The sequence below is a fragment of the Euleptes europaea genome, chromosome 3, assembly GCF_029931775.1.
Source record: "Euleptes europaea isolate rEulEur1 chromosome 3, rEulEur1.hap1, whole genome shotgun sequence".
Taxonomy (NCBI): Eukaryota; Metazoa; Chordata; class Lepidosauria; order Squamata; family Sphaerodactylidae; genus Euleptes; species Euleptes europaea.
The window spans coordinates 84724547-84752156 of NC_079314.1; the positions used below are offsets into that span (position 1 = coordinate 84724547).

The 27610-nt window shown below is 43.4% G+C and overlaps 1 protein-coding gene across 12 annotated transcripts in view; it reads right to left on the minus strand.

Moving 5' to 3' along the window:
* Positions 1-13242: 13242 nt before the first annotated feature.
* The window catches only part of ANKS1B (ankyrin repeat and sterile alpha motif domain containing 1B), a 432983-nt gene continuing 418615 nt past the window's right edge, over positions 13243-27610 (minus strand). For 8 of the 12 annotated variants that reach the window (XM_056845973.1, XM_056845968.1, XM_056845967.1 and 5 more), the window contains 4 exons: positions 27011-27097; positions 22320-22457; positions 15492-15659; positions 13243-13736 (listed from right to left, as the gene is read on the minus strand). In XM_056845973.1, the coding sequence (XP_056701951.1) occupies positions 13626-13736; positions 15492-15659; positions 22320-22457; positions 27011-27097 (504 nt within the window). In that variant the 3' untranslated portion in view covers positions 13243-13625. The remainder of the gene's footprint in view (positions 13737-15491; positions 15660-22319; positions 22458-27010; positions 27098-27610) is intronic. The other 4 variants (XM_056845975.1, XM_056845974.1, XM_056845965.1 and 1 more) reach the window with 2 other exon arrangements.

Sequence of the window (27610 nt, forward strand, 5' to 3'; positions counted from 1 at the left end):
CCGCTTGAGGGGACTGGTACAGACGCAGTGGCAATCTCTTACAGGACGTCTCTGGATGTTAACATCGGAGGATACTGATGCTCGTTTAGATCTTCAGGACTTGGATCAATTACTGGACGATGCCCGATTGGCGACTGAGGATTTACAAATATTAACTGGACTTTTGGATAATCTTATTTCTCGACAAACTCATTCTACCATGGCGGGAGCCCCGCCGGAGGGTTTTTCCCTGATCCCGGATGCGGCCAGCTGCCAGGCTGAGGCCAAGCGAGTCGCTATTAGCACTGCTCTTCTCCTTGTGGAATGTACAAAGGACACCCCGGTAGCCACCTTGGCTCAAGTTTTGACCCCGACGTTTGGAGCCGAGGCGTCCGCACTGGCGGTTCGAGTACAACCTCTGCTGGGCGGGGAACCTGACCCCATACTCTTGCTCCTCGAGACAGAACTTTTACCGCGCATTACGGCAGAGGCTGCCTTAAGACTTGAGAACGCCAAAGTTCTTGCGGATCAGCAAGCTGCCGAAGCGGCTAGGGTCGCAAGAGAGAGAGAGGCGGCGGAAGCAGCCAGGGCGGCTGCAGCAAGGATTAGGAATCAGGCGAACGTGGACACGCGCCCCAAGGACTATGTACTGGGACTATCAGGTCTAACTTTTTCCCCGGCGTTTGTCCCGTCGCGTGCGACCCAACGCGCACGTCATTTGGCTGACCGACGTCGAGACTCAGATGAGTCTGAAGACGAGGATTTATATGGGGATAGCTCTCAATGGGCCACGAGCTTCCGAACCAGTAAGCCTCATCTTACTGGTGACCCAAGTGAGGAGGTTCATCTTTTACGAGCCCAGAATCGGGAGCTCTCCGACCGTGTTGATCAACTCCAGGAAGTAATGGAACTTATGCTTCAAGAAAACCGGCAATTACAACAAACCCTGATAGCTCAGACACAGCCCGTTCCGATACCGGGTCAAGGGGTACCCGCACAACCACCCGCTAATGTGCCTGCTCCACCCTTACCTCCTGGAGCTCCTGTTGCTCCTCCGCCCGGACCACCCGTGCAACCACCTCCTAATGTGCCTGCTCCGCCCGTGCCTCCTGGAGCTCCTGTTGCTCCTCCGCCCGGACCACCCGTGCAACCGGGTCAACCCGCGCCCGGCCCTTGGAAGCAGCTCAAATTGAGGACTACGTATGACGGATCTCTTGAGACCTTGCCTTGTTTCTTGCATCAAGTGGACAGTTATATGCGAGAACAAGGTCAATTTTTCCCAACGGAAGATAGCCGGGTGCGGTACGTAGCTTCCCTCCTGACAGGCAAAGCGGCTGACTGGATGGTCCTCCAGTTTGACACCCGCTCTCGTGCGATTCGTTCCCTTAACAACTTCATGACTGCCCTGAGAAGGAGGTTTGAGGACCCCTTCCTGGGGGAAAGAGCCAAAACGGAACTCTTACAATTAAAACAAGGCTCTGCTACAGTTCGGGAATTTGCCGATGAATTTCAGCGACTGGCAAGTAAAATTGTAGGTTGGCCCGAGACCACCCTAATCCATCATTTCAGGGAAGCCTTGCATCCTGACATTCTGAACTGGTCTTACATGCGGGGCGATCCCGATACCCTTGAAGGCTGGATCCTATTAGCCGAGGAAGTGGAAAGCCGCCGCCGCTTTATTTCTCTCGTCCGTCAAAAGCACAAGGAGAAGGGCACCCAAAAGCCTCAACCCAAGGCACCACTGCTAGTCCCACGAAATCCCCCACGTCCACTCCAGGAACGTGAAGCCCGATTTCAGAGGGGTGCCTGTCTTACATGCGGAGAAATGGGCCACTTTGCAGCCGTTTGCCCACGCCGCCAGGAATTATTTCGTCCCAGCACGACAACCCGCGCCCGAGGTCGTCCACCACGCAGAGGCACCGCGGCCACCCGCAGCGCAGCTCCGGGAAGGCCCACACCCTCTGCACTCCATGCCGGGGACCCAGCCTCCCTACCCGCTTCCAACGACCCCGCCGGGTCTCGGATTACAAGTGCCCCATTGGGGGACAGCTTTCCCTCTTCGGATGAGGACAACCCTTGGATTTCTCCAGCCTTAAACCTGGAATCTCCCCTCGACTTGTCAAAAAACGGCTCCGGTCTGTGGTGAATGGAGCATCTCCACAGACCTCTCAGGATCTTCCTAGCAAACCGAATGCTCCTACCAAAATCAAAGAAGTGGACTCCACCGTCTACGTGGATGCAGTTTTACAACAACTTAACGGAGGTCCACAAATCCCCGTCAAAGCACTAATTGACTCCGGTTGCTGTCGCACTCTCATAAGCGAAGCCACGTTTGCTGCACTCAGAGCCGACTCAGAAGCTTTACCCGCCCCCGTCCAATTTGCTCAAATGGACGGGAGCCAATTCAAGGGGGGTCCAGTTGATCACCGCACCATAGGGGTGGCAATGGGAATTGGTTCCCACTGGGAACAAATAGACTTCACTATAGCCCCTATCCGATTTGAAGTGGTCTTGGGAATTAACTGGATTAAAGGACATAGTCCCAGTATTGATTGGGAAACAAACACTATCTCTTTCGCTAGTCCCACCTGCGACCAGCATCGGCAAAACTTTGCTCTGCCATTTCCGCCCGTTCCAGCATTAACCTCTACTGCCCCAGTACCACCGGCTCTACCCGCTGTATACTGGGACTTTGAAGATGTCTTCGACCTTAAGGAATGTGATGCCTTACCCCCCCACCGGGCCTCAGACTGTGCGATTGAAGTAGTAAAGGACTGCACATTAACCAAAAGTAAGATTTACCCTATGAGCGCTTCCGAGCGCACTGTCCTCCGGGACTTTTTGGACAAAAACCTCGCCAGAGGGTTCATTCGCCCTTCGAATGCCCCAAACTCGGCCCCCGCGTTTTTCGTCCGGAAAAAAGAGGGCGACCTTCGCCTGTGCATTGACTTCAGAAAGCTCAATGCGGTTACCCAAACCAACGCCTATCCTATCCCATTAATATCGGATATTTTGGGACAATTACAGGAAGGTCGTGTGTTCTCTAAATTAGACTTGGTGGAAGCCTACTACCGAGTCCGTATCCGCGAAGGAGATGAACACCTCACTGCCTTCTCTAGCTGTTTCGGAATGTATGAATTCCTTGTAATGCCATTCGGATTAAAAGGGGCCCCGGGGGTCTTCATGCAACTCATCAATGAAATCCTACATGACCTTCTATATCGTGGGGTGGTAGTCTACTTAGATGACATTCTCATTTATTCGAAAACTGTGGACGAGCATGTGACTCTGGTCAGGGAAGTTCTACAACGCCTGCGTAACCATCAACTGTTCGCTAAACTAGCTAAGTGTGAATTTCACCAAAGCAAACTCACGTTTTTGGGATACATCATCTCCCACCAAGGTCTCCGCATGGACCCCGCCAAAGTCCAAGCCGTCCTCGATTGGACTCCCCCCACCAACCGTAAGCAAGTACAGCAATTTCTGGGATTTGCAAACTTCTATCGGGGATTCATCCCTAACTTCGCCCAAGTGGCTCTACCCATTACGGACCTGCTGAAAACTAAGGGAAAAGTAAGCTCGGCTGCCTTGCCCTCCGCAAAAATCCTATGGACTGAGCAATGCCAAGCTGCCTTTCTGGCCCTCAAACGCCTCTTCACTTCGGAGCCGGTGCTACGGCACCCAGACCCAAATCAAATGTTCATTGTGCAAGTCGATGCTTCCGATGTAGCCATGGGAGGGGCTCTCCTCCAACAAGGACCGGACGGTCTTCTTCACCCTTGCGCTTACTTTTCAAAAAAATTTGCGCACGCTCAATTAAACTGGCCCATCTGGGAGAAAGAGGCCTCTGCAGTTCATCATGCACTGACTTTGTGGCGGCAATTCTTAGAAGGGTCTAAAGTACCCTTTGAAGTTTGGACCGATCACAAAAATCTAGCTGCCCTCACGGGGTCCCATAAGCTATCGGCGAAACAACAACGGTGGGCGGAGTTCTTTGCTCAGTTCCGTTTCACCCTGAAGCACGTCCCTGGGAAGCAGAACGTTCTCGCGGATGCCCTCTCCCGTTTACCACAATATCCGGTAAAACTCGAAAGACCCACCAACTCTCTGTTCACCCCTATGCAACGTGGGGCCCTACCTATGCTGGCTGTGCAAACCCGATCCCAGCATCAACACACCTTCCCTAACTCGCAAGCTCCGCCAGCCCAACCGGCTGCCCAGCCGCCACCGCAACAGACTGGAGTTCCCGCCCCTCCTACCCCTCCGACCGCTCAGCCGCCTGCAGTCTGCACGCCGCCGCACGTAAGCACTAGCCCTATAACTGTTTCTCAGATCTCCATGACCGATGGGGGGGCTCCCTCCAAAATCCCCATCTCCGAATCCTTTTTAACTGTCCTTCGGGACCAGTGCCTTTTAGAACGTTCCGCTCATACCCTACCTCCTGGTGTTTTGGAACAAGGGGGGTCCTGGTACAAAGACTCAAAATTGTATGTACCCAAAACTCTCCGGAAGGACGTTTTACATTTAGCTCATGGAGCCAAAACAGCTGGGCACTTTGGGTTTCTGAAGACCCTTCACTTATTGCGCAGACAGTTCTGGTGGGGGGGAATGCGTTCCGACATTGACTCCTTCATCCGCAGCTGTCCCGTTTGTGCCGCTGCGAAACGATCGCAGGGCAAACCCCCGGGACTGCTACAACCTCTTGAAACACCCAGCAGACCTTGGGAAGTGATTGCTATGGACTTCATGACTGATCTCCCTCTCAGTGGGGGTAAAACTGTGTTGTGGGTTGTTACTGATTTGTTTTCTAAGCAAATACATTTGATTCCATGCGCAGGGATCCCCTCTGCTCAGAAACTGGCCCGCCTCTTCGTGACGCATATCTTTCGTTTACATTCGTTTCCGCGTAAAATAATTTGTGACCGCGGAAGTGGTTTCGTTTCTAAGTTTTGGAAAGCTTTCCTCAAGTTGGTGGGGGTGGAACAGGGATTGTCTAGTGCATACCATCCTCAAACTGATGGTCAAACTGAACGTGTCAATGCTGTACTTGAATGTTATTTGCGTTGTTATGTTAACTACCACCAGGATAACTGGGTGGAACTGTTACCTTTAGCAGAATATGCCTACAATAATGCCATGCATCAATCCACAGGTTTTAGCCCGTTTTTTGCTGTGTATGGACAAGATTTCAGTCCCATCGCTCCTCCAGATGATTTAGAGGGGGAGGGGAACCCCGACATTGCCTCCTGGGCACACGCCCTCCGTACCACTTGGCCCTGGCTCGTTAGCAACCTCGACCGGGCCAAACGTAAATACAAAGCGCAAGCTGACAAACATCGCTCCCCCGGGGGTGATCTGCAAGTAGGCGCTTTGGTTTACCTTTCCACCAAAAATCTCCGTTCCACCCAACCGTGCCATAAGCTCAGCGCCAAATTCATTGGCCCTTTCCCCATTACTCGGGTCATAAACCCTGTCACAGTGGAACTGGCTCTCCCCAAATCCTTAAGGCGTGTGCATCCTGTTTTCCACATAAGCCTCCTCAAACCCCATGTTGCTTCTCCACGGTGGCATCCGGACCCACCGCCTGCGCAACCCATCATGGTGGGGGGGGACGAACACTTCGAAGTCTCCAAGATCCTTGACTCCCGTATTCACCATGGCAATCTGCAATATCTAATTCGTTGGAAACATTTCCCCCCTGCCTATGACGAATGGGTGCGCGCACGGGATGTCTCCGCCCCCGACCTCGTCGACGCCTTTCACATTGCTTACCCGGACAGGCCAGCCCCCTTGCGGACTGGGAGGGGGCCTTGAGGGGAGCAGGATGTCAGGCTGCTATCTCGGTTTCGTTATTGCCTCTGTCTCTGTGCTGTATTGTCTGCTCCCCAAGGTCACATACCTAGGCCTGGGAATTCAGCTCCTGGGAAACTGTATTCATGCGTGTAATCTCCCGCCTTTCCTGCCTTATAATATCTCCCAGCTAGTGAGCCTTTCATAGCTGTCATTTTATTCGTTTGCGCTGTATGCCTATTTGATCAGTAAAAGCCATCTGTTTGGACTCTATATGACTTTGTGGTGATTTCTGGTTCTGTGGGCCAAGGGCTGACACAATGGCAATTCCAGATTGTCTTAATAACATTATTGGGACAATCGGACCTGTTTGTGTTCTTCTTCTTTTTTGCTGTATGCTAATACAGTAGGAACCTTTGATGGCCGAAGGCACACAGATTAATCTGAGACACCTTGATTAACAGCCCGCTAACCTGATCCTGATCAAAATTGGCTAAGCCTCTTACTGCGACCATTTTGTGGCAGACCACACCATGTTGTCAGAATTCCAAAGGTGCCCAAGGGCTTAAGAACGTTGGGGATCCCTGATCTACAACATTTGTGTACACTGGATGTACATCATTTTTATACTCTGGTTCTAGCCTGAGAACTGTTTTATGTGTCTTGTTTTATACTGTTTTATGCTCTGGCTCTGGTTTTGATGCTGGGTTTAATAGTTTAATTGTTAAACATTTTAAAGGTATATTATTATTATTGTGTGACTTTCTGAGCTGCCTAGAGCAGGATCTCTGGAAAGGTGGCACAGAAATTTCTGAAATAAAGAAATACATTTAAAAGTATAAGGCTAGCCTGATCTCGTCAGATCTCAAGCTAAGCAGGGTCAGCCCTGGTTAGTATTTGGATGGGAGACCACCAAGGAATACCAGGGTTGCTATGCAGAGGAAGGCACTGGCAAACCACCTCTGTTAGTCTCTTGCCATGAAAACCCCAAAAGGGGTCACCATCGGTCGGCTGCGACTTGAAGGCACTTTACACACACACACACACACACACACACAGGAAGCTCTACCTTTTTATGAGTGGTATGGTAGCTGGGGGAGGGACAATGTAGCAGAATTCCCTTGTGAGACCAAAACATTGTACATATGTATGATATGAGCAACGCCCTTTACCTAGTTACAAAGATAAGATTTGATCTTATAGCACCTTATGAAGAAAAGCAAATGTAGCAACTGAGACTTCATGAAGCTTAATTTTTTTTCTTTCCTATATCCTGTGTCTCCTACATTAAAACTATGTCATGATTGTCCCTTGGCTGAAAAGCTAGTCCCATTCATTTGCATAAAAGGGGGTATTGCTGAACCTGATCAGCTCTAGTAATGTGAAAACAGGGAAGGGGGGAATTGCCACTTGTTGTGATAGGTTGTTTCCTGATGAAGGATTCTTACCTAAGATGATTGAGATAGAATGTGCGTGTCGGGTTCTTCTCCATTGCCCTTGAGGTCTTGAAACTCTTTGGGATTTGACCTTACTGAATATTGATAAAAAGACATTGCACCTCTTTTGGGTTTCTCTCCTATGGTCTACCTCTGCTGATTGCAATATCCTTTAATTTCATAATCCATGTAAAACAGGCCATGCAATGCTTTGAGATATACATAACCTGACATCCAAAAATAAAGCCTTTCCCCCTCTGAGATTATTGATTTGGAGGTTTCAGCTCTTAAAATGCTACAGGAGTAATCCATAGCTGGTCACTTGAAACAATTATGGCTTCCAACTTCTGGCACAGCACAGCAGCATAAATTCTGCTCAATATCACAGAATCTAAAACTGCTGCAGAGAAGGACCCACTGGTATAACTAATTGGATTGTGGATATCAAAAAAGAAAAGTCGTTAACTTTTCTCTAACTTCTTCACAGTATGATATGGGAATTGTAATTTGTCGTGGGAATGTATTGATTGCCAAGTAATGAAATACAAAAGCTGTGCCAAGAGCTTAACTGAATATTTTTTGCTGCATTTTTTCTATGAAAGTCTATAAAATAAAGCCCCTGTAACCTATGTTTTGGAGGAGGAAAGACATGATTAGTTTGCATAAAGTTTCCAAGAGCTCATAATATCAAAATGCAAAACATTTTTTTTAAAAAACAAAACACATTGCTCTTTGAGATAATAGAACATTTTTAGACTCCTTTTAACTGCTTCTCACATTGTAGTCCTCCATTTTCAGTTGGCAGCTTTGTTCAAAATCCATAAATAGGATACTTGGTTTATACAAACATGCTGTGTTTTATCCCTAGCTCTTTGTGGTGGTGGAAAGTGCCGTCCAGTTACAGGTGACTTATGGTGACCCCATAGGCCCTCCATTCATTGTGTGTGGTATCGGCTGGGTGTATACAGTTCAGGGGCCAAGACCATAGGCCCTCTTGGTCTGTTCAAGCAGATTTATGATGGTTACTACCAGGATGAGTACCATCTGCTCGGGCAAATTGCAGCATCTGCGGTGGAAATCAGCTCCCATCCCACCCTCAAATGACACCCAGAGACACACAAAGACACAGTTGTGGCCAATGAAGACACTTTATTGGAGGGCTTTAGGGGTAAAGGAGCAGAGAGAACCAAAATCCACCTCCTGGGAAATGGTGTAACTCTCCTGAGGCACCTTCCAGATAGGGCGTAGGACCAAGCAGGGCAGCAGACTGTATACAGTTGATGCCTTCCAAAGGCAGGCTTGTTCTGCGGCCAGGGCACAGTGTCGCACAGGGTATTGGAGCCGAAGCTCTCCCTGTTAGATCTCCACCTACAGAATGACAAAACGTAGACATGTGCATCCGCAATAAGAGGCCAAGAGCTCCTTGGTAGTTGCTGACAGGTCCCTCAGGGGTCACCAAAGAGGACCTTGGGGCAGACCTCTGCTGCAACCGCTGCCCCCCGGCAAAGGCTTGCACCATCTGAAACACCCTCATGTCCTAACCAACAGCAAATGATGAGTCCATCTTGACATCTGCTCCATGGGAGTCTGCTCCTGCAAGGGAATGAGTTCAGGGATTGTGTGGTTATCCACTCTACTCAGCACGGTGGGGCTCTGCCCCACCATAGCCCTCTGTCTGAGGGGGGCCCTGGCAGCTGCCTGAGCTGCCAGTCCAGTGCAGAGCCAAAAAGCTTAAGCCCTTTCCCGTCCACTGTTCTGGCCCAGTCCCCACAGACCAACCCCCTTGTGCGTGAGGTCTATGGTGGGGAGGCTCTGGGGCTCCTGCCGCCTTGCTGAATGCCAGGCTCTGGAGCGGGAGACAGCATTGCCAGGGCAGCTCCTGGCCACAGAGGAAGGGAAAGGGGGGAGGAGTTTGGGGAAACAGTCCCCTGCTTACCTGTCAGTGCACAGCTGCTCCTTTGGGTCCTGGTTGAGAAGATGGGGTACCTGTTTGGGTTCAGAACTGAGAGAGGTCAGCCACAGAGTGTGGACTTTGCTCTCCTTGTTGGGTGTTTGTGTGAAGTGTTCACCTAGTAGTGCTAAGTGCCTTTTTTGTGCTTTCCAGCCGCTGAGGTGCCTCAGTGTTCGCTCTAAACCTACACTGCAGGGAGTATCAGACAGTGTCCTGTGCAACACACCCCATCTTATGAGTTGTGGGGCATCCTGGCCGGGAATTTGTAGGGCTGGGGGGCATGATTGGGTGCTGGGTAGAGGGCTTGGCCGCCAGAGAAGAGGGAGATGATTGTTCACACCCTTAGCATCCAGAGCTGCTTGGGACCTCATGGGCATGGTGCAGCAGTGGGGGGGGGACTTTTTAAATTGCTGTATGGATGCCTGTGGGCTGTGCCACCATTTTCTTTGTGCAATTTTGTGCTTCTGTCAGGGGGCATTCTCGGGCTGAAAAGCAGTAGGGAGTTGACTAGCTCTGGCCACGCCCCGTGATCCACTCAGAACACCAACACAGAGCCCTGTACCTGAGTTGCGCTGGAGTGCAACTGCTGCACAGTCCTGCCGGTGCCCAACGAGCTGCACAGCGATGCTGAGGCCCTTAGGCCAGCATATCCTCGAGATAAGCTCGCATTAGGGTCACTAAGCTCCCTAAACCCATTTCCTCCCTTAAGATTGCGCTGTTAGTTTTATTAGTTCGGTTTGATGTTTCCTGGTTTATTACCAGATTTAAATTAACTTACTAGGGAACTTTGATCAATGCCAAAAAATCTTAATTTCACATCCTCCCCAGCAGCAGTTTTGTTTTGACATATCTTAGTATGTCTTAATCCCATCTACAGCTGCTTCATGGAATCACTATGCTGATCTACCAGTCTGATATACAGATGGGTGTATATGTAATACATATGTGAGATACAGGTGGGTGTGGATGTGATATATTAAAATTAGCGTTACTAGTTTAGTAATACATAGAATAATTAAATAATTTTGAGTTCCTATATCTCCTGTCTTAGAGTATTAAAAGCCCTAGTTCTGAATTAGACACATCTGTTACATTTCCATTTGTGCTGAATTCAACAGTTATTGCATTCTTTGTAGCATATATATTTTCTCGGTATCCAAATGGTACCTGAATGAGTCATGCTGTCACCAGGCAAAGCCAATTGAAAACATGATTTAAATAGCGTTGTTTTCCCAGAAATATTATTTCTTCAGATAGTGAGTAGGGAACATACCACCAGATTGGATACACAAGAATTCAAAATGATTTTCAGTCTGCTCTGACCATTAGATTTTAATCCCATTTTGTATTTGTTTTTTGGATGAATTATTCATCCTTTAGTAGCAAGTAAAGATGATTCAATACGATACTTGTATAACATGCTGTAATTCCTTAATGACTGGTTTATTTATTAGTGATTTATTAATGGAGGGAAAGATTGGCTTGGTCCTTTGTAAATATACGCAAAGGTCCCTAGAGTGCTGATTCCAGTGAGCAAATCCCAAATTCAAGTTGTAATAAATTTCTTGAACAATTGTGAGTGCACCATTTTAGGACTCAAGACATAATTTTATATATCTACAAAAGTTATTTTTTGAGTTGACATTCTGGTGCCTCAACTGTTCCACTGGAATCACTGCTTCCTTCCCCTCCCTAATGATTTGTGGGTTCAGTTTTATTTACCAGCTGGAGTATCAGAGGTTGCCTCAAAAGGGATCAGGACGTTGGAAGTTAGTTCCTTTGGGATGCCTTGTTGGATGAGTTTTCCACATGTTTAGAAGCTAGCTGACTGCTATATTTTTGCTTCTTGCTGTAGTACATTGTAGGGGGAGCTCTGAGTCCTCAGAAATTCAGGAAATACATATTTGGGATTATACAATATATTAAGGAAGATTTAATGTTAGTGATTCTTCATCAAAGTGTTCCTTTGTTGTCATTGACAATCTCTCAACTGAAAACTATTGTTTTCATCTTCCTTGACTTGCCAGCTGCTTTTGATACAATAGTCCACTCTATCTTGCTTGACTGTCTTAATGCCTTAGATTTCTGTAATTCTTCATGTCCTTCTCAAATTCAACACATGACTTCTAAACTTTCCTCTTCTCATACAGTTTGTGTCTGTTGCCTTGCCATATTGACTGCCCATGATGTCTGACTTTATTTCTGATTCTTCTGTTTGTTCGTGTTGCTTCTTCCTTTACAACACTATAAAGTACCTTCCTCCCTCTTTGGTTCCCTCTGCCAGAAACTTGGTTCAAGCATTTTATAACTGTAGCTTTCACTTGATTAGCCTTCTGTTGCATTTATCAGCCCTCTCATCTCTCCTCTTATCAAAATAATTTACTTCTTTTGTAACTAAGACCACATGACACCCCTCCTAACTATGGAAATAACAATTTTGGATTAGAGTTGTCTGAGTTTTGCTAGACTGAAGATAACTGTTGTACTCTCATTATGTGCTAGCACCAGCATGAAGCAGTAAGTCAGTACACACCCTACACAAACTATAGTCCTGTTACATGAGATCTTAAAAGCCATTGACTCAGAACAGTGGCTCACAGGATGAGGTGTCCATGTTTTCCACACTCATTTGCATTAGCCATCACTTTAGAACAGCCTAGTGCTCAGCAGCAGCATCCTTGCTAAATTCTGCACAAGCCATGACTGTACAACTTCAATTTATTTTGTGTGCTTTTATAGGATATAAATAATGACAAAATTACAAAATTTATAACTGGAAGCCCAAGCATATTTACATAGAAGTATTTGTTGCAGTGAGGCTACTATTTACTTTTTTCTATACAATATTCCTTTTGGTACTGTGTTTTTCAGTGTTTACTGTCAGCCTACTACATACATATCCACAATGAATTGGTAAACTATGTACAAGGAGCTGATCAGTTCAAGTAAACTGAATACTGTATTAAAGGTTTTTGTCTTTTAGAGCTATGATTCGGTTCAACTTAACTGTATACAATTTTCAATTTTAAATCAAGTTCCATTATCAATTGTTTTAAAAATTCAGTTGTTGAGTGTAACTGAAACGTTTCAGTTAAATATGAAAGAATAATAAAAAACATTAAGTCAACCACACAATTCATCAATATCTCTATAATGTTCAAAATGATTCACAATTGGACTGGATAGAATATACATTAAAATGTCATTTTCGGCCTATGATTGATATTTTCACTGTTTGTTCATTCAGTTGCAATGAAATATACATAATGTTATTACACAAATACTCCACAAAGACATTAAAAAATAAAATATTTCAAAGAAAATTGTAAGCGAATCTTTTTGAGTCTAATGTCAAGCCAATGCTCAACAGTGTTTTGTGGAAACAATTTATTACTTTGGAATGTGTGTGTATTTAGGGGGGGGGGAAACTTGTGTGTCGAACTTTTACATTAAAACCAGCTTTCTGAAGCAGAAAGTTTGATAAAACGCCTGGTATAATTAAAACCACCTCTCAGACTTAAAAACTGATAAAGTCATGGCTATAATTTGAAAAACTGTGTACATTTGCACGTACCTGTAGTGCAATGGCTGGGCAGATTTGTTTTGCTCCTATCATGTGAAACATCCAGCTTATTGAGTCCCCCTCCCCACTGTTACTGCTGTGGCAAATAGTACAGTAACAATGGTTTATTTACCTTTAAAATAAATCCAAACTCTCTTCATAATTCATGACTTCCTTTATCATAAATATTCATACTAGCATCTTATAGTTTCCTCTCTCCCACAAAAATATTTAATACAAGGTGCATTTTCCATGCATTATTAATTCCTCTTTTTCAAGCCATTCATAAAACTCTGATTCTTTGTTACACTGCTATATAGAACCTTATTTCTCTAGATGATTAAATGGCATGAAAGATTACATAAAACCAGCAAATATAGAAAACAGTGAAACTAATTTCTTATCATTGTTAATTTTTTAAAATAGTCTAGAATTAATTTATGAAGGAGTCCCATGATTTCACAACCATCTCTCAAATATTGTATTTAAACAATCTGGGTCCATTTCAAATAAAAACTGCCATGTCTGAAATAAAAAAAAACCCAACCACAACTGAGCAGCATTAATGTTAGAGACCTTTGTAAAAGTAGAACGTTAAAATACGAAATCAAAGAAAGCACTGTGGCAAAGTCATAAGAGAAGTGCGTGCGTGAAAAACAATCTCCCACTCCTCTTGTGGGCTATAATTGAAAAGTCTCCGTCCTGTGTCATTCTTTTGTCACTGCTGCAGGAAGAACAATCACCAGAAATGACCAGCAGCCTTTTGTTTTGTTTTTGCTAGTTTCAAGGCCACTCATATAGTGCAGTCTTCCCCTCTACTGGATTGAAGAATTGCCATCAAGGAAAGGCTGTGCTATGACTGCTTTGAGTGCAAGGCACAACAAGAAACAGAGGAGACAGTTTGCTATCAGAAAATTGTGGTTTCATACTTGGTATTAATTCCTCTTTTAGCTTCTTGTCCTGGTTCTACAATCCAAGGTAGGTTGGCAAGAGTCTTTTGTTCAGTGGGATCTATCTGCTTTGAAAGAAAATACAAAAGAATACAAGGCTGCATTATCTAATCTAATTGCTGAACATTAAAACAGTGCTCAAACTGGGTCACAGTGGCACATCAATATCCAAGCAGCATGTGCCATGTATTGCTTTCCTGGGGCTACGGTACATATTCTGTTTTATCAGAATAATCCAAAGGGGGATTGCTTCATTATTTTGATTGCCTTCACAGAAGTGGACTGGTGGAACCAGAGATGTATCTACATTCAGTCTGAAGCTGTTTTCTCTGTAACACATGGGGGCTTATTCAAGTTTATACAGACTTCTGTTAAAGATCAGACTGTGAAAGACATTTCTTCTGCCTGAACCAACTTCATGTGTACATAGCCTTGTCAAACAGCAATCATACCTCTCAACTGTTTGACAGGGAAGGGCTAAATTCAACTGATCTATATTATCTCACACTTCCAGCAGCTGGGGTTGGGTCAGGATGTGATACATAGGGCAAACCCATGCACACAAACAGGCCTAAGTAGATGTGTTGGTTTCATCTGTACACTCATGTACATTTAGATTTAGTTAAAAGTAAAGATCCACAATCCATCCAAGCTCTGAGAAAGCTGCATTGCATTGTCTTGCAGGGCATCCTTTCCAGCTTGAACTGCTGCTGTTTATGAAAAGGTATGCCCACTACTGCATTCAGCCAATTTGTCTTCAAATAGGCAGCGGCAGTTGGGCTTTTGTTCTAAAGCAGAAGCAGCAGCAGTTTGGCCTGGAATGGGTGCCATACAAGGCACTGGGCAATGGAGGTTGAATGGATGATCAGTCTTGATGTCTAAAAGGGTTTAGTATACATTTATGAGTACCTGTAATGTGGCAAATGTGAGGTTGGGTTAGACTCAACTGTTCAGTTACCAGTCTCTCTTACAATTCCTCATACAGCTAGAGATAGATTAATGGCATCTTTCTACAGTCTGGCTGTTCCCTAGCTCAACAAATTACAATATCTAACATATTTATTGGCTACTTTTACCACAGAAGTACTTGTGCCTACTCACATAATACACATCATGCCATAACATCACAATAAGAAAACAGAAAAAACCAATATAAAAGAGCAGGCAAAAGCAACAGAAATAAACAGCATATAAAAGTTGAAGGGAAGTGGGAGGGAAACTCTGCAAAATGCCTGGGCAAGTAACAGTTTTCACATGGCACCTACAAGTTAGCAAATCAGGCACCTGATAACTTGGTGTAGAAAGAGCGTTCCATATTTGAGGACAACTGCAGCAAAGACCTTCTCTGTGGTTTCTACCCACCTCACTTCACAGAGTAAGATCTCGAATGCTTATTTTAGCTGGTGGGCAGTTTTATATGGAAGTAGAAGATCCTTAAAATGCCCTTGAGCAATCATGAGGCATCCAAGGCAGTGATCCACATGATGCTTGACAGTGGTTGTTTCATATGTGAAATTCATCAAATGCTAATGGCTTGTGTGATAGGAATCCATAATATGTGAATGCATCCCAGGTAATACTATAATAAATTATTTTCAGGAGATAGAGGATTTGATCCCCGGTATTAAAAACCATACTAGGGGTGGGGGAGCATGATACTACCCAATATACCCAACTGAAATTGCAGTTCCATCAATCTCACACTGCCTTTGGAAGGGAGAGTGGATGAAACACAGTTTTCTGGTCACAAAAACAAACAAATCCTGATTCATACTAAGATGCCAGGAATAGATTTCTCTGTATGCCACATATTTCTTACTCACCACAGATTTTCGAATGCTAACACGTGGTTTAGGAATTGGTTTAGTAGGTTTATTATCAAAGCTTTCAGGAAGGGTTGACGAATGGCCTCCTTTTCGAGCTTGAAGTGCTAGTTGGTAGGCTACCTCAAATGCCTGTCCCAATGTTAGAATTATTTCATAAGCTAAATTCTGGAACAGTAACAAAGAACAGTATTAAAACTAGTTAACAGACATACATTTTTTTAAAAATACATATAAAAGTGAAGGCTGCTATACCAAGAGGAATTTTGTATATTTCTGGAAAGGGCTGTAGAAGTGATTTAATAATAAAAGCTTATAATTAGTATAAATACTCTGGAAAAAAACTCCTTGTTGTCTACTTACCTGTGATTTATAACTCCATGTATTTTAGCCAAAGTGTAAACATCAGTGGTCTACTGTATATGAGGAAGACAATAGGCATTGGGCATACTGAATGCACAGCATTCTGCATATAATGCGCAATGCCGCATTTTGCATGTATTTACCATGACTGATATTGGGATTCTGTATCTAGTCTCCTTCTTCCATCCCCTCACCCCAGTTATATATAGACTATTGTCTCTCAACAATTTCTCACAAGAGTAAAGTGATGCTCAAAATCTTACAACAAAGACTGTTACCATATATGGAACAAAAAATGCCAGATGCTAAAGCTGGATTCAGAAATGGAAGAGGAACTAGAGATCATAATGCAAATTTACATTGGTTACTGGAACACATGAGAGAATTTCAGCAGAAAACCAGCTTGTGTTTCATAGATTACAGCAAAGTGTTTGTGTGGATCATAACAAGCTATGGTTGGCTTTAAAAGAAATGAGTGTGTCACAACCTCGTACTGTTTTGATGTGCAACCTGTACTCTGAACCAGAGGCTAGTGTAAGGACACAATATGGAGAAACAGAATGGTTTCCAGTTGGCAAAGATGTCAGACAAGGATGTATTTTATCTCCCTGTCTGTTCAATCTATATGCAGAACATGTAAGAAAAAATGGATTAGATTTAGATGAAGGTAGAGTGAAAACTGGTGGAAGGAAGATTATCAGTTGATATGTAAATGAGACCACATTACTGGCAGAAAATAGTGAAGACTCCTGATGAAGGTTAAATCAGAAAAAGCCAAGGCAGGATTACAGCTGAACTTCAAGAAGACAAAAGTGATGACTACTCAGGAATTACACAATTTTAAGGTTGACAATGAAGAAATTGAAATTGTTGAAGATTTTCTGTTCCTTGACTCCATCATCAACCATAAGAGAGAACGCCACCTAGAAATCAGAAGGAGATTGAGACTAGGAAGGGCAGCCCTGAAGGAGCTAGAAAAGATTCTTAAGTGAAAGGATGTGTCACTGGTGACTAAGATCAAAATAATTCATGCCATAGTATTCCCCATTACTATATATGATGTAAAAGTTGAACAATGAAGAAAGCTGAGAGGAATAAAGTGTATTCTATGATTAATTTGAAATGTGGTGACGGAGGAGAGTTTTATGGATACCATGGATCGCCAAAGACAAGTGGGTTTTAGATCAAATCAAGCCTGAAATGTCCCTAGAAGCTAAAATGACTAAACTGAGGCTACTGGAAAAGCCAATAATGCTTGGAAATGTTGAAGGCAGCAGGAAAAGAGGAACTCAACATGAGATGGATTGACTCAAAGGAAACCACGTCCCTCAATTTGCAAGAACTGACGCAAGGCTGTTAACAATACAATTTTTGGAGGTCATTAATTCATAAGATCCCCATAAGTCGGAAGCAACTTGACAGCACTTAACACTCAACCCACGTAGTTTTTCTGTGTACAGAAATCTATTCGTACACAGGCAATTGTACTCTGATCATCACTGAACCTCCCCAGGTAACTCCCAGGGAAGAACATGTTCCAGGACATTCTATTGCTGGCCTAAGGATGGCAGTTCTCCTACAAAGAAGCTTCAAAGTGAGATTACAATTTGAGACTGCTGAACTAGAATTCATTAACAAGTTCAGGACAATGGATCCCCCAGGTCTGAATAGGGACATAGGGTTCTTATCTTATTAAAGGTAAAGGTAGTCCCCTGTGCAAGCACCAGGTCATTACTGATCCATGGGGTGAAGTCACATCACAACGTTTACTAGGCAGACTTTGTTTATGGGTTGGTTTGCCATTGCCTTCCCCAGTCATCTACACTTTACTCCCAGCAAGCTTGATACTCATTTTACCAACCTCGAAAGGACGAAAGGCTGAGTCAACCTTGAGCCGGCTACCTGAAACTGACTTCCATTGGGATCAAACTCAGGTCGTGAGCAGACCTTGACTGCAGTACTGCACTATGAGTCTCCTATCTTATTATCGATGCCAATTTTCTGCATTTTCCCACTCCTATGCATATGTCTTTGCTCTAATTAATCTGGTAATATTTTGCATTGTACCTCTGCATTCTGACTCCAACTGGCCCTTCTTTGTTACACCCTCCCACCTTCTGACATGGATATAAGGACTGATGAATCTTCATTCTCATTTGTATCTGACAAAGTAAGCTTTGACTCACGAAAGTGTATGCCCTGGAAAAATCTGATGGTCTTTAAGATGCTACTGGATGCCACCTTTGGGTCTTTCTTTCCCAGAATTCATTTTTTTTCTTTTTTAAGTGCAAAAAGACTGACTGATATCTTCAGAGTGCAATAGTTTTGCAAAAGAGAAGAGCTAGTTCTTCCTGAGCTGATAGGTTGACACAGCTTTCCATGCCTTGCTGAATTTGTGCACTCTACGCAATACTTGGTCTTCTGTGACATTCTACCCAACTGTGCATTAAGATTGTTCTCCTGACCAATTCTTTCAAGTCACTGCTTCAGATGTCTCAGTCCACCCTGTACTGAAGCAGGGCAGAACCGTCAACAGCTTCAGTGAGCTTTGCTAAAGGAGGAGGGGCAATTTTGAGTGTACTCTACATTTAACTAGTTTGAATGCAACAGCTAATGCAAAATGGTTAAAGTATAATTTGCAAGATTTCTGGTATACATGAACTGAGCAAATAGTTTTTTTTTAAATTGGACTCTACATACATTAGAAATCGAAATGTAATGGAAAATATTTAAAGTATTTTAATGGTGTGGAGCTTTACTTGTACTAATGTGTATTTTGTAACATGCAGAACAGATTTTTTTGAAAAGGCGACTGTGACAAGAAAGCTGTCAAGTGTCCCTGTAATGTTCAGTTTTCTTATGATCATACTGTTCTACGTTGATATGCAGTCTGAAGCCTTGTAACTTTTACTGTGCCATCCATGACAGACAAAAGGCCTCTGAACACTGGTGTAAGCGGGGTGTTTTCCTAGGGTGAGTGATTCCTAGATACTTAAGAGTGCAGTTGACATTTGTATTCAGCCAGTTTATTGGTAGTTGCCAAACATATTCTGTAAGAAACTTGTGAATTACTTTAGACTGTTTATTGCCACAGTAAGAATGAAATTCAGTGTACGCTGTCATGTTTGACTTATTCATATATGTGCATTGATGGCAAGTCCAACTAGAGAATGTCTGACTAGAATGCAGTACCGTAGATTGGGAAGAAAAATAAACAAGAATAATATAAAATCTGGTTTGAATAAATATAAATGCTTTCTTTGCTTATCAAGGCCAGCTTCTTTTAAGAATATGTTATTCATTTTGGCTTTATATCAGCCTACTCTCAAAGGTTTGTGGATTAACCAAATTGACAGAAAACAGAATAGATTTGTTTAAAAAAAATAAGTTGCCCTTATCAACTTAGTTCTGCCAAATCTCAGTCAAAATAAGAGACTATGCTATGATTTTGAAGAATGCTTCAAAACTGAGACTGCAGAGAGTGGGGGAAAGAATCATGGGCCGATAACCAAAAATGAAGGAGACTGAGGTATAAATGGCATAATTAAGAATGGATTCTCACCAGTTCAGTGAAAGGGCAGTGGGAAAGAGGTGTCTGCTACAGAGGCAGTTTCCAGACCAAGCAATATCACCTTGAAAACAATTATATTCTATTTCCTTTCAAGTTGAAACATGGGCTTCAGAGACTATTTTTGTATGATCCAAAATAGCAGCATTTCATAAAATTTGTCTAAGCATCCTAAGCTTTACTGCTGTTCTCTGCGCAGCTAAAGCTTCAAGAACATACAGAGTCATTTGTAATATAAATAGGTCCAGGAACTGCTAAGAATTAAAACGTGAAGATAGCTGTCTTATCAGACCATTGGACTCTCAAAGTCAATATTATCTAGTTTGACTGACAATCATTCTCCAGAGTCACAGGTACCACTAAATATTTTTAAAGGGAGATGTCAGAGATTGAACCTTGGACTTCCTGCATGCAAAGTGGATGCTCTACCACTAATATTCCATTCCTGAGTGGGGTGCCTGCAAAATCGCACTTTAAAAAAAAAAAAATTATTTTCTTGATTTAAAATGTCAACATATAATACAGTTATCCAATGTTAAAAATGCTAATAATACTAAAAAAAAATCAAATAATATTACTAAATTAATCACAAATTGACTTCCCCCTCTCCCTCTTCCATCTAAAAATAGATTATATAATCTTTTGCCAACGGAACTAATCCCAATACTATTTTAATTAATATATTCTTATCCTATCTAACATTATTAAATCACTACCTAATATAAAATTGATAAAAAGTGTAGATAAGGGATTAGATCAAAGAATATTTTTTTAAATGATCCCATTAAGAATTAAATTTTTCCAAAAATGGCACTTTTTCAGCCCGAAAGGGGTTAGGAAGCTGTCTAAAGGCAACTCTACTCCCGGAAATGTCCCCCTGTATGCCGGCGCGGAGAGATATGCAGGGAAAACACCAGTGGGAGGCAGCCTATGCCAGCATCTGTGCCAGTTTGCCCGGCACAAGTGGCACGGACGCTGACATGGGAGTCAGGAATGGGTTATAAGCTATGACCCCCATCTCAAGAGAAATAAAATATTTATATCTAGCATATTTCCCCCACCTTGCCTCCAAGAAGCTCAGAGTGGTAGTTCCCCCTTTCTAATTATAGCGATTAAAATAATATAAAGATTGCCTGACTTGGCATAAGATTTTAAAAGTCAGCTTTAAAATTCTTTTTGTGCACTTTCCTTAGCATCTTTATGAGAAACGACATTTGCTTTGGCTTTGCTCTTTTAATAACCAAAGCGATAAGTAAATAACCCAATTTATGGTAAGCTGCAGTACTGCAGAAAGCTCTGCTCATGACCTGAGTTCGATCCTGACGGAAGTCGGGTTCAATTAGCCAGCTTCAGGTTGACTCAGTCTTCCATCCTTCCAAGGTTGGTAAAATTAGTACCCAGCTTGCTAGAGGTAAAGTGTAGATGACTGGGGAAGGCAATGGCAAACTCCTGGATAAACATAGTCTGCCTAGTAAACATCATGATATGACATCACCCCATGGGTCAGTGTTGACCTGGAGCTTGCACAGGGGACCACCTTTACCTTAAAAAGTAAAGTATAGTTCATGGGCAGCCCATTCCTGAAGGCAGCCTAACCCCCAGGAACACCCCTCCACGCCGGCGTGATAAAGTGGCACCTATACTGGCGCGGGGTCATGCCGGCTCTTAAGGAGCTTCGCTCCCCTTCAGGAAAGGGCTTTAAAAGTCATTTGTGTTACACGTTCTGTGGAGTTTAATCATGTCTGTTTTGTTTTGCCCCTTGTATTACAAGAGCTGCCCTGACCTGGATGGCCCAGGCTAGCCTGATCTCGTCAGATCTCAGAAGCTAAGCAGGGTCAGCCCTGGTTAGTATTTGGATGGGAGACCACCAAGGAATACCAGGGTTGTGCAGAGGAAGGCCCTGTCAAACCACCTCTTGCCATGAAAACCCCACAAAGGGGTTGCCATAAGTCGGCTGCGACTTGACGGCACTTTACACACACACACATTACAAGAGCTAGATGGAGTAGGGAGTTGGATTGACATAAGCTTCAAGATAGACATTTGATCTGTAAAAACCAGAATACTATACTGGAAGCTTCAACCTTCCATTTTATTTAAAATAAAAATGAATGCCTTTTATAATTTCTGGATGAAATAATTCTTGTGCACAAATTGTTTTTTCAGATGCATAGTCCTCATTCTTTTTAACACTGTTTTCTCTCATTGCCATGGAAGTATATTAAATTTACACACACACACACACACACAAATATATACCCTAAATATAGGATTGCCATAAAACCTGATTGTCTTAATTAAATCCAGAGATCCTTTCCTAGTTCAGGAACACAAGAAAGTTGTTATCTATAGATTCAGGTTTTGATTAGTATAACTTTCCGCTTGCTTCATTTGTTAAACTTTTCCTACATGGAATTGTTTATTTGCAGGTATATCGATCATCATGTATGCAATGTACATGTGATTATTTTGCCGTGTGTGTATACACATCTAAGCTGTTAAACCTATTGTGGGTTTTTATTATTTCTACTAAAAATCAGGTCACAAAATAGCAATGAGTTGAAACACCATATAAAATATGTAAATAAGCCTTATAATATGAACATATGTATTTTCCACCATATGCATTGGGACTAAATTGCTATAGGTAATCTTACACATACCTTTATTGGCATAATGCTATAGGTAATCTTTATTGTCCTGAACCAGAACAAATTCTGAACAAATGTCATCACAGCTGAAATGGTACCAGACAGTTTAAAGGCATGAATCTCTACTTGCCTAATTCCAAATCATTTCTATTTTCAAATCACTGTTTATGGTACCCATTATAAAGATTTTGAGCAAAAACTAGACAGAAAAAATAAGTGAGCAAATAAAAGAATACTCAGACTGACCACATCAAAGGCAGTGAACACATGGCAGTAATGGTGATTTGTCTTCAAGTCTTTTGTGATGTAAGCAAATGTAGAGAGGTCTTCTGGATCTTGTGCAGCACAGGAAATGTTACGAATTTCATGTTCAGCAATAATATTCTAAATATAAGAAAAAAATCGTTCTCAATGATTTTAACTGCAACAAGAATTGCATGTAGGCAGCCAACCTAACGATTTCGCTACAGTTTAAGATGATGAACACAGGGTGGGGGATAAGGAATATTTCATAGCGTACCTAATCTTAACACCGGGGTATTGGTACAAACCTCATTAGTAATGTAATAACATAATATTTAAACATCCATCTAATTTACATGATAATTACTAGAAGAACATTTCTGTGAGTCTTGTTTCCCAGTTCGTAGGTTTAGGTTTGCAACCTTAAAAAATAATATTCCATGTGTTTCACTACTGTTTAGGAGGCCTTCCAAGTTTTTATATGACAATCAGTGGCTCTCCAAGGAGAGAAAGGCAAGAAAAAAGTGTAATAAATAAATAAAATTAGAGTATTGCAAATGATTCTTCCTATGCTTTATAAGCCTTGTTATTGATGAACTGAAATTCTAACCTGTGCAAATGAGGTCGTAACTGGGGTTGTTCTAGATCACAGTTTGCATAGGGTCCAAGACTATGACCTTGTATTTCTACCTTAGTATAATAAAATATAATGTGGCATCAGTGTAGGCAGAACAGGAAAAACTTTCCTCCAAATAAGGAATATTCTGGTAGGTCCTCACTTGCTTGAATTTTCTAGTTTAATTCAGGAAAAGGTCTTGGAATTCATCACTAGTTCCTCTCAAACAGCTTTTCGCAATGGGGATGTAGAGAAATTAAACTAAACTTGCAGAGAGGGATACTACTTATAATGGCCAGATTAGTATAGCAGGAAAGGCAAGAAATGTAATTGCTTAGCATACCGAAAAGGATTTATACCTTCAGTGCATTAATCTTATCTGAATTTTATTTCAGATGAACGTTTGTTTTGTTTCAGCTAACCAACTCTGGAAAGCTGAAAGAATGCCATCGCCACAATCGAAATATCTATGTGCACTGGATCTGCTGGATGGGGATATGTATGTTTCATCTTTATGATAGTATTTCAACATATCCTTCAAGCTTATTTTCTGAACCAGGGCCACTGTAAATCTAATGTATACCCCCCACCCTGTGACAAACACAGTCTGCACAACTACCTCTTTAGGCAACCATGGGTACCTGAGAGACAGGAATAACAATTTAGCCATCTGTTTTAACAATATGTTCTGAAACTGTCATGGTTCATATGTATGGACTCAAGAAGAAAACTTGAAGTCAGAAAATTGTAACCTATACTACTATCAAATCCTCTTATCTCAAATTGCTGATGAATTTTAAACTATTATTCCTGCATAAAGCATTGCCTGCAGAGAACCACCATCAAGTTAATGATTATGCCTTAATGAGACCCAATTTGTAAAGATCTTAAGACTCAATGCTGTTTAATACTCATTTAATTTTACACTACTTTTGGCATAACCCAATAATATGCTTTTGTCTTATTTTCTTTGCTGTAGTTTCACAACTGCTTGATTAGACAATATAAATTGTTATTCCCATAATGGTGAAACTGAAAACATTGATTCAATGCTCTATAAATAAAAGTAAAAAATATTGTCATAGGATGTTTATGGTGTTTCTACAGCAGTTACGGATAAAACAAATTCATGTAGCAAAAGAATTAGAACTAATGCTGGCATTAAAATCAGACAACTCAATGGGCTTCAAGGTTTTTAATGTACAGGTCAAACTTCACTCCAGTTCACTGAAAGATCTGCCAGAATCTGGAATCAATGAAGTGAACTTGGGCATATTTTAAACAGGATTTATGGCCCTGTGTTTAAAACAGGCAAACCTCATAGGATATGCAGAGTTTAAGCTTGATCACACAGAACTTGGATCTTCACAGAGCTGGCTTTCATAAAATATTGCAGAAATAAAGTAATACTTCTCTTTTGTAAGGCTGCCTTCAGTTGTTACTCAGATTGTTGGCTACTCGATCTTCCTTCAGGGAAAACCAGGAGTAACTGGCCAGAATCAAACTGATTGAGCCACACAATGAGCACGAGTCAAAGAAATGTAATTTTAAAACCCATTGCGATCAATGGAACTGAAGTAGCCAACTTTGGACTTCTAATGGGTATCAAGCATATCTAAATGATGTCCAGGATTTACCAAGGAACAACTTTGAAGGTAACAAGGGGCCATCTAATAAGTAGTTGAACAATGGAGGAGAACACATAGAGAAGGCTTACAGAACAATTCGCCTAAGAAGGGATGTTTGGTTTCTGAGCATTCCCTGCCCAAAGAATCTGGAAACTTCCATTTCTTCCTTCCTCTGACATTATATTGTTCACAAATGTAGACCACATAACATGAATTTGCATATCATCCAGCTGTTATTGTTCAAGAAAGTATCTTTGGGTTGAACAAACCTATTAGTGAAACACCATAAATCATGCCAAAATTGTAAGAACCCTGTAAAAAGTAATACAATATCCTCACCCCCTTACCATTTTAATGCTGGATAAGACTCCAGAAGTATACATGCCATAAAAGAGTCATTCCTTCTGGAGATGTCAAGTAATATGAGATGCCTGAGACCATGTCAGAGGAACCTATGTTGCAAGTTTTCCCCATGGTTGCTTTAATCCAGTTTCTGGAGGATGGCACTGGTATAGGGATCATCCACAATATGGATGCTTCCTATGCCATCCTGGTGCTCTTAGATGAGAATAAATATTTCAGCAATTCTCACGCTGGCCAAAATGTTACAACCTTTCCCTGAGAAACTGCAGGCTGTGGTGTTTTGCTGGCCATTAAAATACAGGCTTCCCCCAATTAAAAAAACACTTCTTGCTGAAGATGCAGAGCCACATTTTATAGGAGGGTGATGCAGTGTCACTGGAATTGGACAGGACTTATACCATATTTTTCACTCCATAAGATGCACCTGACCATAAGATGCACCTAGTTTTTAAAGGAGGAAAACAAGAAAAAATATATTCTGAATCAAATGGTGTACTGCCCCTGGAAGCCCGGCGGGGGGTCTTAAACTCCTCCGCGCTGCCATCCCATGCAGCGCAGAGTACTTTCAAGCCCCCCCCCCCCGCCTGGCTTCTAGGGACTCCCTGGAAGCCCGGCGGGGGGGCTTTAAACTCCTTCGCGCTGCCATCCCACGCAGCGCAGAGCACTTTCAAGACACCCCCCCCCAGCTTCTAGGGACTCCCTGGAAGCTCGGTGGGGGGGTCTTTAAACTCCGCACTGCCATCCAAGGCAGTGCAGAGCACTTTCAAGAACCCCCCCCCCCCTGCCCGGCTTCTAGGGACTCCCTGGAAGCCCGGCGGGGGGTATTTAAACTGCTCTGCACTGCCTGCCTAGGCAATGCAGAGCAGTTTAACCTCCCCCTCCCCCTGCGCTTCCCGGTCCCAAGGCACAGAGCACTTTCAAGACCCCCCGCCCGGCTTCCAGGGACTCCCTGGAAGCCGGGCAGGGGGGTATTTAAACTGCTCTGCGCTGCCTGCCTAGGGACCTGTGCTTCCCGGTCCCGAGGCTCAGCTGTTGGGTGGGGACCCGCCCAACAGCTGAGCCTCGGGACCAGGAAGCGAGGGGGATGTTAAACTGTTCTGCGCTGCCCGGGCAGGCAGCGCAGAGCAGTTTAAAGACCCACCGCTCCCCTTCCCGGGATTCCCGCACCTCTGCACCCCCCCCGGCGCTTCCCGGTCCCAAGGCTCAGCTGTTGGACGGGTCCCCGCCCAACAGCTGAGCCTCGGGACCGGGAAGTGCGGGGGGAAGTTAAACTGCTCTGCGCTGCCTGGGCAGGCAGCGCAGAGCAGTTTAAAAACCCACCGCCCCCCTTCCCGGGAGTCCCGGGAAGAGGGCGGTGGGGGTTTAAACTGCTCAATGCTGCCTGCCCAGGCAGCACGGAGCTGTTTAAAGACCGCCCCGCCCAGTTTCCTGGGACTCCAAGGAAACCGGGCGGGGCGGTCTTTAAAGGTGGGAAAAGGCGGGGGGGGGCTTGAAAGTGCTCTGCGCTGCCTGGGGTAGTAGCGCAGAGTTTAACCTCCCTCCAGCGCTTCCCGGTCCCGAGGCTGTGCTGGGTGGCTGGGAGGGGCCTCCTGCCCCTCAGCTGGCTGGCGGCGTCCCAGCCGGCTCCCGGGGCGGCCCGGCTCTGCGCCCCGCTACCGCTGCGCGGCTGGGAGGGGCCTCTCGCCCCCCAGCTGGCTGGCAGCTTTAAAGCCGGCTCCCGGGGTGCGTGGGCTCCGTGCCAAGCTCCTGCTGCGCTGGGCGCTTGCTAGGAGAGGCCTCCCGCCCCCCAGCTGGGTGGCTTTGCCCTTCTCCCCGGGGGCCAAATTCACACACATTCGCTCCATAAGACGCACAGACATTTTCCCTCACTTTTGAGGAGGAAAAAAGTGCGTCTTATGGATCGAAAAATACGGTACTAGGAGGCATAAAAGCGTCAATGCAAAGACACTGAGATTCAAGGAATCTACATGCTCTATGAACAAGCAAATGGGATGACAATGCATTAGAAAATAGGAGCCTTTAGAAAATGAGATGACATTAATTGTAAAATACATCTCTAATCAAATTATATTGTCAATTATACATACCTTATTTGTTGCATCAATAAATTTTACTCCCTTGTAAGAAACTGATAAAACAATAGTAGGGACTTTTTTCATTTGTTCCGTAGACTTCTGAAAACAACAGCGAGCAGAAAATTAGTTTTGGTGCATCTACCACCATTATTTTATTTTCTGCTCAAGGCAACAATATATTACCAAAAACAATAAAGCATGTTTAAAAAAAATACTTTGACTTCTTACTTCAGTAGAGATATATACACTGATGGCCACATGCTATATTTGACAACATGACAGATGAAAAATTGCCAGTTTGACAGTGGATAGAAAGAGAAATAAGACAATCATTAAATTTCTTTCCTAACAGGATTTTACAAATCATTAGGATAGTAAACAGCTTCAACATTTATGTAGCGAGACAAACTGATGTATTTCATGATGAGTATTCCTAGCCTTTCCACTAGTCCTAAAATACCTATGCACTAGGGCCCCAGGGGAAGAACTGGCTGGTGGCTACTGCAGACAGTGGCATAACACAGCCATTCAAAGGCAGGTGAGGTAGAAAGTGTTCAACAGAGGGTCCCTTCATGTGTTCACAATGCACATACAGGAGGGGATGGAGCAAGC